General features: G+C 47.2%; 1 protein-coding gene across 1 annotated transcript in view; it reads right to left on the bottom strand.

Moving 5' to 3' along the window:
• LOC136714162 (NACHT, LRR and PYD domains-containing protein 3) overlaps positions 1–17995 on the bottom strand; it is a 73294-nt gene that overhangs the window by 17672 nt on the left and 37627 nt on the right. Inside the window, exons 8-9 of the mRNA XM_066691487.1 lie at positions 11817–11990; positions 3900–4073 (exon numbers count right to left, since the gene is read on the bottom strand). Coding sequence (XP_066547584.1) covers positions 3900–4073; positions 11817–11990 — 348 coding nt within the window. The remainder of the gene's footprint in view (positions 1–3899; positions 4074–11816; positions 11991–17995) is intronic.

Raw genomic sequence — 17995 nt, 5'->3', positions numbered from 1 at the left:
TGAGGGAAATAAGTATTTGATCCCCTATCAATCAGCAAGATTTCTGGCTCCCAGGTGTCTTTTATACAGGTAACGAGCTGAGATTAGGAGCACTCTCTTAAAGGGAGTGCTCCTAATGTCAGCTCGTTACCTGTATAAAAGACACCTGTCCACAGAAGCAATCAATCAATCAGATTCCAAACTCTCCACCATGGCCAAGACCAAAGAGCTGTCCAAGGATGTCAGGGACAAGATTGTAGACCTACACAAGGCTGGAATGGGCTACAAGACCATTGCCAAGCAGCTTGGTGAGAAGGTGACAACAGTTGGTGCGATTATTCGCAAATGGAGGAAACACAAAATAACTGTCAGTCTCCCTCGGTCTGGGGCTCCATGCAAGATCTCACCTCGTGGAGTTTCAATGATCATGAGAACGGTGAGGAATCAGCCCAGAACTACATGGGAGGATCTTGTTAATGATCTCAAGGCAGCTGGGACCATAGTCACCAAGAAAACAATTGGTAACACACTACGCTGTGAAGGACTGAAATCCTGCAGCGTCCGCAAGGTCCCCCTGCTCAAGAAAGCACATGTACAGGCCCGTCTGAAGTTTGCCAGTGAACATCTGAATGATTCAGAGGAGAACTGGGGAAAGTGTTGTGGTCAGATGAGACCAAAATCGAGCTCATTGGCATCAACTCAACTCGCCGTGTTTGGAGGAGGAGGAATGACCCCAAGAACACCATCCCCACCGTCAAACATGAAGGTGGAAACATTATGCTTTGGGGGTGTTTTTCTGCTAAGGGGACAAGACAACTGCACCGCATCAAAGGGGCGATGGACGGGGCCATGTACCGTCAAATCTTGGGTGAGAACCTCCTTCCCTCAGCCAGGGCATTGAAAATGGGTCGTGGATGGGTATTCCAGCATGACAATGACCCAAAACACACAGCCAAGGCAACAAAGGAGTGGCTCAAGAAGAAGCACATTAGGTCCTGGAGTGGCCTAGCCAGTCTCCAGACCTTAATCCCATAGAAAATCTGTGAAGGGAGCTGAAGGTTCGAGTTGCCAAACGTCAGCCTCGAAACCTTTATGACTTTATGAGGATCTGCAAAGAGGAGTGGGACAAAATCCCTCCTGAGATGTGTGCAAACCTGGTGGCCAACTACAAGAAACGTCTGACCTCTGTGATTGCCAACAAGGGTTTTGCCACCAAGTACTAAGTCGAAGGGGTCAAATACTTATTTCCCTCATTAACATGCAAATCAATTTATAACTTTTTTGAAATGCGTTTTTCTGGATTTTTTTGTTGTTATTGTGTCTCTCACTGTTAAAATACACCTACCATTAAAATTATAGACTGATCATTTCTTTGTCAGTGGGCAAACGTACAAAATCAGCAGGGGATCAAATACTTTTTTCCCTCACTGTATGAAGTTACATATTTTGTTAATTCAAGAAAACTGGACTTAATATCTGGGTGAGTTTAATGGAGGGGGGGAATGAGTGGAGCAGCTCCATGACCTCAGGTCCAGCTCCAGCAATGCCAGCTCCAGCTCCGCTCTGGCTCCGGAGCACAACTAACAAAAACTGTCTAGCTCCGCTCCAGATCCAGGCTCCGGAGCCGGTGCAAGGCCAACCCTAATGTGTAGGACACATCTATTGTAACTTTGTTCTTCCTGAAGGAGCACATATGCATAAAACATCTCAGAATTACTCTTTTTACTATTTATTAAAAGTTAGATTAGGAGTAAGATTACTCCTTGCTCAGAGTAGGAGGTAGAAGTCAGTCATAAAGTCTCTTACACCTACTTTTAACTGGGAGTAGGATCTAATCATAGGAAAGACTTTTAGCTCATTTTCACAGAACACAGGTGGAAGCACTGGGGTATATTCATGAAGGGTTTGACACTGATTCGCTATTTCAGACACTTTCTGTATTTAATAAAATACAAATTAAAGTTAACATACATTTGTCACTGCCTGTGTATGAGTGGAGCATTTTTCATTCATTTTACAGCTATTTTTTTACTTAAAAAAAATGTAACTTTATTTATTTATGGGATCTTTTGTGTTCCACTGTCAATGCCGGACTCTTCCTGAATGCGGTTTCTTGGAAGCACTGCAAACAAATGATTTCAAATGCAATTGTCTTATATTTATAGCACATGACAATGCATTAGCCTATATATATACACCGATGAGCCATAACATTATGACCACTGACATTTGAAGTGAATAACACTGATAATCTCATTATCATGGCACCTGTCAGTGGGTGGGATATATTAGGCAGCAAGTGAACATTTTATCCTCAAAGGTGATGTGTTAGAAGCTGGAAAAATGGGCGAGTGTAAGGATCTGAGCGACTTTGACAAGGGCCAAATTGTGATGGCTAGACGACTGGGTCAGAGCATCTCCAAAACTACAGCTCTTGTGGGGTGTTCCCAGTCTGCAGTGGTCAGTACCTATCAAAAGTGGTCCAAGGAAGGAAAAGCGGTGAACTGGCAACAGGGTCATGGGTGGCCAAGGCTCTCTGATGCACGTGGGAAGCGAAGGCTGACCCGTGTGGTCCGATCCAACAGACGAGCTACTGTAGCTCAAATTGCTGAAAAAGTTAATGCTGGTTCTGACAGAAAGGTGTCAGAACACACAGTGCATCGCAGTTTGTTGCGTATGGGGCTGCAGACCAGTCAGGGTGCCCATGCTGACCCCTATCCACTACCGAAAGCGCTTACAATGGGCACATGAGCATCAGAACTGGACCACGGAGCAATGGAAGAAGGTGGCCTGGTCTGATGAATCACCTTGTCTTTTACGTCACGTGGATGGCCGGGTGCGTGTGCGTTGCTTACCTGGAGAACACATGGCACCAGGATGCACTATGGGAAGAAGGGAAGCCGGCGGAGGCAGTGTGATGCTTTGGAAAATGTTCTGCTGGGAAACCTTGGGTCCTGCCATTCATGTGGATGTTACATTGACATGTACCACCTACCTAAGCATTGTTGCTGACCATGTACACCCTTTCATGGAAATGGTATTCCCTGATGGCATTCGCCTCTTACAGCAGGATAATGCGCCCTGCCACAAAGCAAAAATGGTTCAGGAATGGTTTGAGGAACACAACAATGAGTTCAAGGTGTTGAATTCTTCAGATCTCAATCCAATCAAGCATCTGTGGGATGTGCTGGACAAACAAGTCCAATCCATGGAGGCCCCACCTCGCAACTTACAGGTCTTAAAGGATCTGCTGCTAACGTCTTGGTGCCAGATACCACAGCACACCTTCAGAGGTCTAGTGGAGTCCATGCCTCGACGGGTCAGGGCTGTTTTGGTGGCAAAAGGGGGACCTACACAATATTAGGCGGGTGGTCATAATGTTATGGCTGATCGGTGTATATACATACAGTATGCTAATGCATTGTTTTACATTGTTTTTAGCAGTGTAATTCTGTTATTAATGTTTCTGTTTCCCACAGCTTTATGAATAAAAATGGCTGCTTGAACTTCGAAAACAAAGTACAAACTTATCAAACACGTTATTCACCCCATCTCCCCCTTCATTAAAAAACAAAAACTGAAAAATCTGAAATCAGGAAAACTTTAATCCGAAAATTCTAGGTAATAAAACAGATTTCATATAGCCCTAAACATTGTCACCACCTGTATCTCTGCTGACAATGCTGCATTTCTGACATTTCCTCTAGGCCTCTCCTTTGGGTAGTTGAGCTTCATCATCATTGAGCTCGTCAGCAGCCTGACTGCTGACTGTGTAAGACAATGTGTCTGGAGATTGTAAGCTATTCTAAGCTACAGCATATTTCTCTACCATGGAGTATTCTCTCCATGGGAGACTATCTCCCATAACAGCCTGTAGTTTAACCATCACACTGTCACACAATCACACAGTCTCCACTTACAGTAGTTTCTCTAGTTTACAGTTGGGATCCCTCAGTCCAGCAGAGAGCAGCGTCACTCCTGAGTCCCCTGGGCGATTGGAGCTCAGATCCAGCTCTCTCAGAGTTGAGGGGTTTGAACAGAGAGCTGAAGCCAGGGCTGCACAGCCTTCCTCTGTGATCCCACAGCCTGACAGCCTGGAGGGGAAAGGAGATATGTTGGTTATCTTTCAAGTCGGAAGCACTGCCCAAGGGGGAGGGGTTTGTGCGCACTTCCGCGGGAACCCGATCGAAACGTCACTCTATCAAAGCTGCCATTGGCCCCTGCGCTCGTCACTCAGAACAGGACCCTTCCCACTTCCTGTTCTATAAAACGTGACGTCTGCGCAGGTTCATCCTCTTTTGCCTCTTCGCTTGACTCAGGAATGTAAGCTCTCTGTGTCTGTGTTTGTAATAAACATTCAAACTGCGTATTTCGACTGGCTGGCTCACTTCATAGTGTTGTTCACCACCGTTTTCGCTACACATCGTCTCTGTCTTGTGTGTGTTTAGTTATTATTGATAGCTAATCCCGATTCTGTCCCGTCCGCGCACCGGAGGTCCGGCTGCGCTTTCGGTTTCAGTTTCATTCACAAGAAGAGCCTTTTAAAAATAATAGTCGTGGTTATATAGTGCTATATATATTCCGACTGCTTGCTGTGTTGGTTTTTTGTCCACAGGGCTTTTTCCTCCACAGCAGGAGCGTTAGCAGCGGCAGCTTGCACCCACACTACAGCCCGCGGCAGCGGCTGTAGGAGATCTTGCTCTCTCGGTTCGCCGAGAACGAGCACTGCTAGCCCTCCCAGTCCGTGCGTGCGTGCCTTGGTTTTAGATCCCCTCGGCCCCGTGGACCCCGGACTCCGCGTCACCCGGTGTCCCCGGAAACCCCGGCACACATGGTGTGGTTAATCCTACGGGCCTACGCGGTGCTTGTATTCCAGCACCTGGTGTTGGCTATACACAGTGTTCAGTCCGGCAACAGCAAGGTTTGCGTGTGGTTGGCGTTGCAGCGCCCCTGTGTATATAAACGTTGCCTGGTGGAGACGCACTTAAAGCGGCAGGCCCGCTAGGCGCTCCACTTGTTGTGTGCCCCTGGTGCAAACACTGATCGGCGCCTCTGCTGCACGTTTCCCTGTGCACGCGCGTGTGCGCTCCGCGTTCGGCGATGAGCTCCTCTCACCCCCGCCACTGTGCCGCCTGCGGCCACCGCACCTTGCCCGCCTGGAGTGGGGAAGTCTTATGCCCCGTCTGTCTGGGCACCGACACGGCGCGACCGGAAGTCCGCCATCTTACCGGACACTGGTCGCTTCCACCCCTCCTCCTCCGTTGAGCGTGGATGCCCCTCCTGCTCCCACGGGACAGGACAGGGAGTTCTGGGCAGTTATTCAGAGGGCTGTGGCGTCTCTTCAGCTCCTCTGGCCCTCTGATCCTGCCCCGCCGCGTTCCAGATTTGAGAGGGGTCAGCGTGATGCGCTCTCTGAAATACGGAGAGCCTGCTGGCCTTGTATGTGGCCCAGCTGGCAGAACCCTCGGAGCAACATGGCGCATCACCCATCACCGCATCAGCTGGTCACAGTGATGCGCCAGGGGGCAAGGGCGACAGGGCAATCCTTGGCAGCCATTGTGGCGGCGTGCCGCCAGTTTTGGCTGTCTCAGGCACAGCTGGTCCCTGAGGCAGACAGGACTCGCCTCATGGACGCCCCTATTTCGCCGGGCTTTACTTTTGGCCCCTCTGTGGAGGAGATGATCTCGCGCACCCTCCAGGAGAGGGAGCAGTCCCTGCAGCTGGCCCGAGTGTACCCGGTGGCACCTCAGGCTCAGCAACACAGGCCGTCTGCGGCAGCTCACGAGCGGGGAGGCCCCCCGACCGCGGCTCCCAGGCCACAGCCCAGGCCACAGGCCGGACCACAACCCAGGTCACAGCCCTGCCCACCTGCCGATCTCCGCCAGCGTCTCACTGGCAGGCAGGCGCCCCCCCAGGCTCACCGCCCTGGCCCCCGGCGGCCCATGGCAGCTCGTGGTAGGAGGGGAACCGGCCCAACCCCGCCTCCTCCACCACCTGAGCCCCGTCCCTGAGGCGTTCCAGCAGCCTCTGGCCCACCTTTACACCCCCCAGCAACTCTCCAATTGGCAACACTGCACCCAAGACTCTTGGGTGCTCCAAATTATATCAGTTGGCTATTCACTGCAATTTCAGACATGTCCACCCCCCTTCCAGGGCGTGGTGTGGACGCAAGTGAGGGACCCGTTGCAGTGTGCGGCGCTTCGCGTCGAAATCGACGCTCTCTTGGAGAAGCGAGTAATCCGCGAAGTGCCCCCGCCGGGGCAGCACGAGGGATATTATTCCCCATACTTCCTTGTGCCCAAGAAAGATGGCGGTTTCTGCCCCATCTTGGATCTGAGGTACCTGAACCGCCACCTCAAGGTGCTGCGCTTCAAGATGCTCAACCTGCGCACCATGTCTCAGGCCATCAAGCCCGGCGACTGGTTCACCACGGTGGATCTGAAAGATGCTTACTTTCACATCCCCATTGCACAGGCGCACAGGAAGTTTCTACATTGCAGTGGTGGTTCAGGTCTCTCAGGATGCACCCTCGCCACGATCGAGCATGCCGAGTCACAGTCAATCCGGCGTGCTGGAAGGCGCTCCGTTGGTGGCGGAGCCCTCACAATTTGACGGTGTGCCCCTGGGCCCAGTTTACCACCGAGCAGTCATGACGACAGACACCTCCAAGCAGGGTTGGGGAGCAGTCTGCGACGGACGTGGAGTCCGAGGCAGGTGGACAGAGCCCACACGGGCCCTCCATATCAACATCCTGGAGTTACAAGCAGTACTCCTTGGACTGTCTCATTTCCTGCCAGTCCTGCGGGACAGACACGTGCTGGTCCGGACGGACAACACAGCGGTGGTTGCCTATATCAACAGGCAAGGAGGTCTCCGGTCGCGCAGACTGTACTGTCTAGCACGCTGTCTGCTTCTGTGGGCGCAACCACGGTTCCACTCCATCAGAGCAGTTCACCTCCCAGGCCTGTCCAACACGGCGGCGGACCTCCTCTCTCTGGGAGGCCCCCTGGTCTCGGAATGGCGCCTCCACCCGCTTGTTGTACAACAACTGTGGAGCCGGTTCGGCAGGGCGGACGTGGATCTCTTTGCCTCGGCAGAGGCCACACACTGCCCACTATGGTTCTCCGTCCAAGACCGCTCAGGAACCCTAGGGATCGACGTGCTAGCTCACAAGTGGCCGCGCTGTCTCCTTTACGCGTTCCCACTGTTCCCCCTTCTCCCGGTGCTCCTGGAGAAGGTCAGGAGAGAACGAGCGACAGTTCTGCTGATAGCCCCGCGGTGGCCTCACAGATTCTGGTTCGCGGACCTGATCGCCCTCCTCCACGGAGAGCCTTGGCAGCTCCCAGTAAGAGCGGACTTATTGTCCCAGGTGCAGGGCACGCTTTGGCACCCCAATCCGGGCCTCCTCCAGCTCTGGGCCTGGCCCCTGAGCAGGAGCGATTGATTGCCTGGGGTCTGTCGGACGCGGTAGTTGCCACTATTCAGTCGGCGAGAGCTCCCTCTACGAGGTCGCAGTATTCCTACCGCTGGCGGAAGTTTAGCACCTGGTGCCAAAACAGCGGTCAAGACACAATTAATTGCCCCATCGGGGTCATATTGCAATTTCTACAAGAGCTGTTGGACCAGGGCAAGTCCCCATCCACGCTCAAAGTGTATCTGGCGGCCATCTCGACATGTCATGTTTGGATTGATGGCGAGCCTCCTGGGTCTCATTTTCTGTCTGTGCAGTTTCTGAAGGGAGCTCGACGGCTACGGCCTCCTCAAACCCTTTCACTGCCCGCATGGCGCCTTGATGTAGTGCTGGATGCACTTTCCCAAGCCCCATTTGAGCCACTGAACTCAGCTGAGCTGAAGCTGGTGTCATTTAAGACTGCGTTTTTGCTGGCAATCACCTCTGCAAAACGCGTGAGCGAGTTACACGCCCTGTCCGTACACCCATCGTGTGTCCGTTTTGCGGGAGATGGCTCCAGGGTCACACTACGGCCTAACCCTGCGTTCCTCCCGAAAGTGCTGTCTCCATTCCATGTCAACAGGCCTATTGAGTTGATGGTTTTTCATCCTCCACCCTTCGCTTCAGAGCAAGAGAGACGGCTTCACCTGCTCTGCCCTGTGCGGGCCCTCAGGTGCTATTTGGAATGCACTAAGGATATTCGGCGCTCAGACCAACTGTTTGTGTCTTATGGAGCCCGGACACAGGGCCAGGCGCTTTCAAAGCAGCGCCTTTCGCATTGGATTGTGGACACCATTACCATGGCCTACGAGTCCACCAGGACCCCGGTGCCTGATCACCTGGTGGCCCACTCGACTCGAGGCGTTGCCACATCGTGGGCCCTTTTTCAAGGTGCCCCCTTGGCAGACATTTGTGCGGCTGCAGCTTGGGCCTCGCCGCTTACATTTGCCCGGTTCTACAGGTTGGATGTGACGGGACTGGTCCCTTCCATTGGGAACCCAGTTTTGGCTGTAGTCGAGCCCCAGTAGCCTGCAGGCTCTGGCTCCTGCCTTTCCTCTCCCAGTCTGCCCCTGTAAGTGCATCCTGAGGGAGCTAGTGAACCGTGTCTTTCCCTTCCACCAGACTATGCCTTCCAGTTGAGCACCCACGCGAGCTTTCACAGCTGCTCCTGGATGTACAGACAGCCCTGTTGATGTGTTCCAGGGGCTTGTCGTGTGGCCTACAGGCATGTTGCCTTAAGAGGCCGCCCTGTATATAGTTAATTCATTGTAATTGTGTTGCGGTGGTGCATGAGTTTGGCCTGTACCCTGCTCTGTGTATTGGTCAGCAGGTCTGTGGCCCGCTCTGGCTGTATTATGCCATAGAGCAGGGGACCGCTGCTGTTGTCCTCCAGCGGAGGGCACTTGAGTTCTCCAGTGCCCCGCTGTGTACATAGGTCATTTATTCGCACGGTAGAGCTGTAGTTGTCCTGCATTAGCTGCGCTATTCGACAAGTGTCAACTGCTCCTGTGTTCCACGTGTGGTGCATGAGCCAGCTCCTGCACCCCGTGATGTATATATGTGTATATATGTATTATGTGTTAAACAGCAGGACTGTGGCTCCATTCTAAAATTGTAGAATGGAGTTTACTGCCACTGTTCCCAGCTGACGGCACTTGAGTTCGCTGCCTCGCTGTGTATATAGTTAATTTGTTAACACAGAGCTAATGTTGCCTTGCGTTAGCCGGTCTAACCAGCAGGCGTCAACTGCTCCTGTGTTCCATGGGCGGCGCATGACTTCGTTCCTGCGCCCCGTGGTGTATATAGTTAATTGTACGAAATCTAAATTGTCAGCACAATGGAGCTCTTCCACTCTGTACTGTTTAGTTGAGTTGGATGCTCTTGTGCTGTGCGCTGACAGCATGAAGGTCTTGCTGTCACGCGATATATATGTATTGTGTATTGTTCAGCTCGGCTACTCTGTTGACTAGCCAGCTATGTATTATATTGTATTTTTCTCATTGGGTCTGTGGCCCCGCTCCTATTGGATCAGGGGTCCACTGCCATGATATTGCGCGGAGGACGCACAAGTGCTTGATTGCCCGCGCCAGACATTGTGCAAGTAGATTACGGCCTCGCTCCTAGCTGCACTAGTAGAGCAGCCAGCCTTGCTCTTGTAAGCGGAGGGCGTAAGAGTTAACCTCTGTAGCCCCGCTTTGTATATGCTGATTGCAGACAGTTCCCGGTAGAGCGTGACTACGGTCCTCGCTCCTGGGCGGCTCAGATGCGGCCCTACGGGGCCCCTGAGGTTACTGTCTGGAGTTGTGTTGCCGAGGTCCCCTAGCGGTGCACCTCGGGGCAGGCTCCCTTATCAGCTCGCTGCCTCCTCCCTTGCGACGGTTTTGTTATAAAGTAACCCCTCCCCCTTGGGCAGTGCTTCCGACTTGAAAGATAACGATAGGATAGGAAGCACTGCCCAAGGGTTGCAAGGTCGCGCGGTCCAAGCTCCCGGCAAAAGAGGATGAACCTGCGCAGACGTCACGTTTTATAGAACAGGAAGTGGGAAGGGACCTGTTCTGAGTGATGAGCGCAGGGTCAATGGCAGCTTTGATAGAGTGATGTTTCGATCGGGTTCCCGCGGAAGTGCGCAGAAACCCCTCCCCCTTGGGCAGTGCTTCCTTTTTCAGATAACTGGGGTTGCATACACAATCTATCATTATCATGCATTTTTCCTCGACCTTTAGTTATGATGTTTGTTTGTACTAACAGAAATGGAGGCTCCATACAGAAGAGTAGCAGCTGAGCATCACACTCTTATTTTTTGAACAAATGTTTTTTTTATTGATAGAAACAGACATTAACAATACAAACAATATATTTGTTTTAACCTCCTTCCCCAATGCCCCTCCCTCTCAGCGGTTTTAAAATCCGTCAAATAAACATAAACCAGTCATCCCTGCCAGGAGCAGCTTCCTGGAATGTGATCTTAAGACTAATTTGGAATCATCAGCCAGTAGGAGAACCTCAGGAGAGAGAGGCACCTCCACACCCAGAAGAGGACCCATAACAGAGACCACAAATCGCCAAAGAGTAGCAACCTTTGCGCACTCTCAGAACACATATAAATAGGTCCCTGTCACTCCCAGTCACAAGCCTGGCACAAAGGGGCTGCACTCATTTTCGTCTGAAACTTCATGAGAGGAGTAGCATAGAATGTGTGAGCCAAATAAAAGTAAATGAACTGCTGTCAGATTTTTGGATGAAGTAAAGATATTTTCCAAAATACTGCTCCAGTCAGGGATAACAGCAATCGTACTTAACTCCCTGTCCCAAATGGGCATGATCAGAAGGGTCTTGATATTGTAGACTAACAATTTCTTATATATGTGAGAGACAAGCCCTGATCCAGGAGAGCTACAAAATAAATCTGCCAAAGGATGAGAATGCAAAGGAGCATCCCAGGGAAGCCCATGTGCCTGGAAGAGAGTAGTATTCTTTCAAGACCTGAAAGGAGCAGAGGGCATTATCGTCAAAGATTTCCCCAATATATGATAATTGCATGTAGACATCAGAGAAGCCCTTAGACTGCATTTCCTGTTTTGCCGCTCACTGAAGCACTGCTATTGGTCAGCAGTCTCTGATCGCTGTTCTCTGCTCTGTGCGCGACCGAAGCGCTAGGTTCCGAGTATAAGCAAAGATCCTCTATTTAAACAAGATAGATTATGTCAACTCCCTGTTTTCTTCCGTCTTTGAGCCGCAATGTATTATGGGAGTAACACAGAGTTCTGCTGGGGCTTTTCTCCCTATCTGTATAATGGAAAACCTGCCCTATTTCATATTCAAAGCTTTCTATTTAAAAAAAATATATATTTTAACACCATGTGTTAATTTAAACGCAGTGAAAGTTTTTCAAAATTACATTAAGAACAAGTTTGTTCCTCTGTCTCTTCTCTGCCTCTAACTACACAGCTGTGTCCAATAGGCTGGATGAGCCAATGCCTTTGTCAGCTGTTGCCGGGAGCCCTCCTGGGAGAGGGGCTAGAAGTCAGCTGTGGAGAAATTGGGTCTCTGAACACAAGCGACTGTGGCAGCTCAGGTGCTGCAGGTTCAGGGTGTGAGCTGCTCCATCTGGATTAAATCCTCCTATTAGTGTAACAGAGGCGCTGTGGGGAGTCTGGGCTGAATCTGCTAAACAGAGGGTCTTCTGTCCCCACCATTATTGTGTATCTGTTAACATGGAGTGATATTAGTGCACAGGGGCTGCATAGTGGTGTTGTCGCTTTAAGGGGGGTACTAAGGTACAGCATATTTCACTACCATGGAGTATTCTCTCCATGGGAGCCTATCTCCCCTCACAGCCTGTAGTTTAACCGTCACACTATCACACAATCACACTCTCCCCACTTACAGCAGTTTCTCTAGTTTACAGTTGGGATCCCTCAGTCCAGCAGAGAGCTTTGTCACTCCTGAGTCCCCTGGGCGATTGTAGCTCAGATCCAGCTCTCTCAGAGTTGAGGGGTTTGAACAGAGAGCTGAGGTCAGGGCTGCACAGCCTTCCTCTGTGATCCCACAGCCTGACAGCCTGGAGAGGTTAATATAATAATAATATCACAAAAGTAATCAAGCCATATAGAAGAAAATCAAAAAGACTGTTCCACCCATCCCTTCAGAATACTTTTCCTGACCACCCTGCCAGGAGCAGCTTCCTGGAATGTGATGTTAAGACTAATTTGGAATCATCAGCCAGTAGGAGGACCTCAGGAAAGAGAGGCACCTCCACACCCACTCCCAGAACACATGGAAATAAGTACCTGTCACTCCCAGACACAAGCCTGGCTTAGAGGGTCTGCACTCATTTTCATCTGAAACTTCCTGAGAGGAGTAGCATAGAAATTGTGAGCTGAATTGAAATGAATGAGCTGATGAGCCACATTTTTGCATGAAGAAAAGATATTTTCCCAAATACTGCTCCAGTCATGGGTAACAGGAATTGTACTTAACTCCCTGTCACAAATGGACATAACCGGAAGGGTCTTGATACACTAACAATTTCTTATATATGCGAGAGACAAGCCCTGATCCAGGATATCTTATATGGAACGCCAAGAGGCTGGTGTTTCCGTATGCAACCACATCATCACAGCACTCAGCTGGAAAGCCCAATAATAAAGTTGAACATTTGGTAATGCAAGACCACCAGCAGATTTAGGGCATTGCAAAGTTGCTACACGAATTCTAGTTTTTTTTAATTGTTCCTGAAAAATTTGGAACACATTGAATTAACCACAATGTGGCAACATAGAAAATAACAAATTGATATGCGGCAAAACATTAATTTTAATTACCGATATTCAGCCATGAAGAGTGATCTCTAGTTTAGATAACATACTACCAAAGTTTTCTTTCTTGATGAGTGACAAGTTTTTGTAAATTTTAATTCCCAGGTAAGTAAGGCTATTTCCACATGTAATTGTTGGTGCCAGAGACAGAAGTGGTGGATCTGTTGCAGTTACATTTAAAGGAAGGATGACAGATTTTGACCAGTTAATAGAAAAGGAAGCACAAAAATGTAACAAGTATAATGCATTTGAAGGGAATTGGATAGATCTGGGAGATATAGCAGCACATTGTTTGCATAGAGAGAGATATGATGCCTAGTGCCCTGAATGTCTATAGGAGTCAACACAGAGCTTTGCCTGAATGCTTGTGTGAAAGGCTCCAATGAAATAGCAAAGAGGAGAGGGCTAAGAGGGCAGCCTTGTCTAGTTCCTCTTTCCAGAGGAGACTCTGCAGACATCACAGCCAGTTAACACACAAGCACTAGGGGTGCTATACAGAGTGACTGTTTTGTGGAGTTACTACTTCATTCTTGGATTCTTTTTTGTATTATTTTTAGGGGGGCAGAGAGAAAATACAAGGGGCGGCTGACGTTTTTTGTCGGCCTGCTTGACTGCACCGTTACTTCATAATCACATTATTTTTAGGGGGGCTGAGAGAAAATACAGGGGGGCTGAAGCCTCCCTAAATAAGGTCTAGCGAAACCCCTGAATCTCTGTCAGAGGGGTGCTGAACTCGCCAGGGTCACAAACACATAGATCAGAGCTGCCATCGACATGGGACAGTCACATGATTCTAAGCGTCACACTGTTGATGCAATTCATCTTACATGAATACACACATCCAGCATGAGAAGCATGACATCTCAATTTGAATTAAATCTTTCAGATACAGGTCCATGTAGTTTTACATTTACTAATTTAAGTGCAGATTCAAGACAACGGTTGGCTTCTCCTTTAGAACATGATATTAAAAAATAGCCTGATTGTGGAGTGGAGATGGTATGGACTCTTTGTGGAGTGTTTATTTACTTGATCAAGTTCTGGAGATCTAATTGTAAGGATTGATTAATTTTAAAAATGTTCACTGTGTCTCTGAAGACTTGCCAGCTCTGTGCCTGAACTCTGCTGGTGTCTCATCACACACAGGTAGCAGAGCATCACACTAGCTTATCTATGTTAGTTCACCATAGGATGTCAGTCCTATTAACATAGTTGTACTGTACACAGCACAGAAGTTTAACATTATTACCACTATCATGAAGTATTAAAATGATTAATCCAATTCAAGCTTTTCTGTTGTGTTTACTCTGTGTATTAATTATAATGAAAATACCTGGTTGTATTTTTTTAACAGGCAACATGCAAGTTTTCACATAACTGCACACATTGGTAGAAAATCAACAGTACATTTTAATGTATTACAGTCTGGTGCAATAATAATAAAATTGTGCAGCCAGGAGGGTGAAGCCATAGCCTACATGTGTACAAACTAAGTGTCTAAGAACAAGGATTTCACATATAAATGTAAAGCTTATAAATATCACAAAATCAAATTGTGCATTTGCATTAACATTTTCATTTCATTTTAATGATCGTGGGTCAATTAATTATTTGCCGGGGGGAGGGTTATGCAACTTCCAGAATGATTAGTTATGTTTTTATGTCGTTTTTGTCAGTTTGCAACAGATTTAGACAGCTTCAAAGTTTACGGACTTGCAAATTAATGTATCACTTACATTTGTTACATTTGATAGAGCGATGTAAAACCAATCCGCCCCCCGCAGGAAGGGAAACAATGATAGAGCTGGGTTGTCGATGGGAAATTGACTTGTTTTGATACCGGGATACAGTATTTCGCAGTGATAGTTGCTCCAGCCCTGCAGATACATATATCCTTTAATGTAGGTTTTGATATTATTTTGTAGCCTTGTGTCATGGTTTTCTCCCACACTTCTTCTACTCACCAACAGAGGTCATCATCACCAGAGTTCTAACCCTGGGGTGTCAAACTCAATTTCACCACGGGCCATATGCTCATTTCAAGTTTCATTCGAGGGCCGCATAAATATTTGCTCGTCCCTATTTATAATTCACTATCATTTGAACAAAATTCGCAAAACTCTCAATTTAATTAGTTAGCATTATACTTTATTCAAAACACTGTCAATGTCCGGTGTAATGTCTTGTGCTAAAGTGATCTTCATATGGAGTGTAGATGCCAGTCGTGAAGTTTTGGGGGATTTGTTGAGCTTCATCTGTTAAAAAAAGCTGTTCGCACAGGTATGTGCTTCCAAACACAAGAGAGGACTTGTGTAGTGTGCAGGCGGGTCTGTTGTACCATGACTGGTAATGAGGGGTAAAACTCTGCAGCACCAACGGAATTGAACTTCACCTTAAGTGTGTCATTGCATTGCAATTTTGATCAATTCCATGTGGATGTCCTCTGGAGCATTGTTCACATCAACACCAAATAGGTTGGAGAAAGGATGAAAACTGAATTGCTGTTTGTTAAAATCCAAGAAGAATAAAACTCTTTACACAACAAGTTCAGTTTTGCAGCGAATCCAGTGCTTGGAATAGTGACGTTTGTGAGAGAATCAGAGATGGCTTGGCAAGTCGGGAAATGGAAAATATTTCCTTGCTGTATTTGCTTCTCCCATAAACGTAATTTAACTGAAATGCTTTCACACTGTCATACATCTCTCTTCACGTTTAAGGTGTTAAGATGCTCAGTAACATCACATATAAATGCAAGATCGCACAGCCAGCTTTCATCCTTGCACATTTGATACATTTCTCTACATTATATTTCAATAACTAGCATAGATTCTCAGTTAACTGTGATCATCGCTGTTTTAGAGAAATGTCCGCCATAATTGATTATAATTTCTAAGGAAAGACTGGTTTTATGCAACGTTCTTAACTGAGTGTATATCGTTAGTAGGACTTATTATCATACTATAAGACAAAGACTTTGTCTATGTTTATGCAACCGGCCCCAGGTTACTAATGTTTGTCAGTGCTTAAAACAAAAAGTCTAACCGAATCACTAAAGCTCCCATGGTCTCAATCCAAACAACAGAACCATTAAAATTGATTTTCATTGACTTCCTCCACTTAGAAAAGAACAAGGGAGGATACAAGTATATTCTCGTCATAACTGACCACTTCACATGATTTGTACAAGACTATCCAACGAGAAACAAGACAGGAAAGACTAACTGACTAAGTCTTGAATTACTTTATTCTGAGGTTTGGATTTCCAAAATGTATACAACATGACCACGGAGGTGAGTTTGAAAATCAGTTGTTCTCTTGACTACCACAACACTGTAAGGTAACAAAATCAAGGACCACACCATTACCATCCCCAGGGCAACGAACAAGTAGAACGCTTTAATCGTACTTTGTTGTCTATGACCCCTTTCACACTTATTAGGCCAGCCCTGGGCCACATCAAATTTAGTCCTGCTTTTTTTTTTGAGAAACCGTTCACATTTGCAGTTTTAGGAGGCCTAAGTGTGTTCACATATGCGGGCGAAAAGGAGGCCTGAACAAAATGCATGCCGGGAAGTAAACAAATCTGCTCAAACAAACCAGTTATGCATTAGGTCTGCTTACAGGTGTATGCAATGTATTTATAATCACAACTTATTAATATTGATGTATATAGGCTATTGTTCGGTTTTATATTTTCTTTGAAAGTAATCTTAACCCTTTGCGGGCGAAGCTTTCTAATATAATTAAAAATGTGCTGGTTCAATGGGGAATCGAATTAATATATTTCCCTTTTCAAATGTCTATCTTCAGTTCTGCAAGTCTAAAAGTTCTGTTATACAATTCACCTGAAAGCGAAGCACATTTAGTAGGAATTAGGGCTGGGTAATTTGGGGAAAATATCTGAAGACTCTGTATAGGATGTTGAAGAAAGTGTTTTGTGATAATTATATAATGTTTTATATTAATACTAGCATTAGAAGTAGTTTGTATACAGACTGAGCAGATTAGATTTAGCAGGACAAGTAAAGGGTCAACAAGGTTGGTTTGTTAGAATCTCCTGTCAGTAATGAAAGATTATGCAGTGCTGAAATAGCCTACAGATGTCTGCTGAGAATTTGTTTATGACTTAATCGTTTTTCAAGATAGGCAGAAATTGTTTCTGTTAATGGGCGATTGACACTAGGTAAATGACGACCGTGGGATCGCATCTTCCTAGTGCACATCAAAGACAGACATCTGCTTTTTGTATCCATCACCTCTTCACGGGAGGACAGATCGTAAACGGACCTGGACCTGTATCTTCTGATTGGATGAACAGCCATAAGATGTTACGTCATTTTTCCTATAAAGTTGTACTCATGTTTGTAAACATTAAGTTCTCACTGAAGGAATTATTCCTGACGTGGGGCTTCCGATCCGGCCTGATTAAAGTTCTATTTGCTTTATCTCCGCGACTTCTCCACTTATTTCTGAGACGGTTCTACAATATCTAATTGCGATTTTTCTGACAGATATTGCGATTGCGATTCGATTTGCGATTTAATTTTGTAAAGTCAAGCTTCAGCTCAATATTCTCAATAGTGTGCAGCACACACTCTAAATTAGAGTACAACATGCCTTTAACTGTAGACAATAATCATTAAACACTTGTATATATATTTTTAACAAGAGCAGAGTGCCTCACAGATAGCAATGCATTTAACAATAAATGAAATATAAATCATAAAGCAGAAATTATAAAAACAATTCATCTCAAAGTGATTATATTCAAACAATAACATCTAAAAGACAAAAGCAACACTTAAAGATAATAAACAAGCATAAACACGGCCTTCATTCTGTCCCGTGTGGTCTACAGGGAAGTCTGCAGTTTGCAGACAGCGAGTCTTCATTGTAAAGTGCAGTGAGACAAGATACGGTGGCTCGTCCTGCTCAACCACAAGTCCCAGTTTTTACCTCCAACGCTGGCATTTGTGATTGTACTGCGCTCTCCTACACTCAGCACATCACCACACTGACACGCACCTGCAGATTCTTCCTGAGCAACATACATTGAATCCGTCCCTTCCTCACCAAGTTCTCGTCTCAGCTGCTCGTCCAGTCCCTGGTCCTCTCCCGCCTGCACTACTGCAACTCCCTCCTGGCCGGCCTGCCTGCATCCACTACCCGCCGCTCCAGCTCATCCAGAACTCTGCGGCTCGTCTGGTATTCTCTCTGCCCTGTTTCGCACACGCTACTCCACTGCTCC

Source organism: Amia ocellicauda, chromosome 18 (assembly GCF_036373705.1).
Source record: "Amia ocellicauda isolate fAmiCal2 chromosome 18, fAmiCal2.hap1, whole genome shotgun sequence".
Classification (NCBI taxonomy): domain Eukaryota; kingdom Metazoa; phylum Chordata; class Actinopteri; order Amiiformes; family Amiidae; genus Amia; species Amia ocellicauda.
This window is presented reverse-complemented; position numbering and strand designations above follow the sequence as displayed.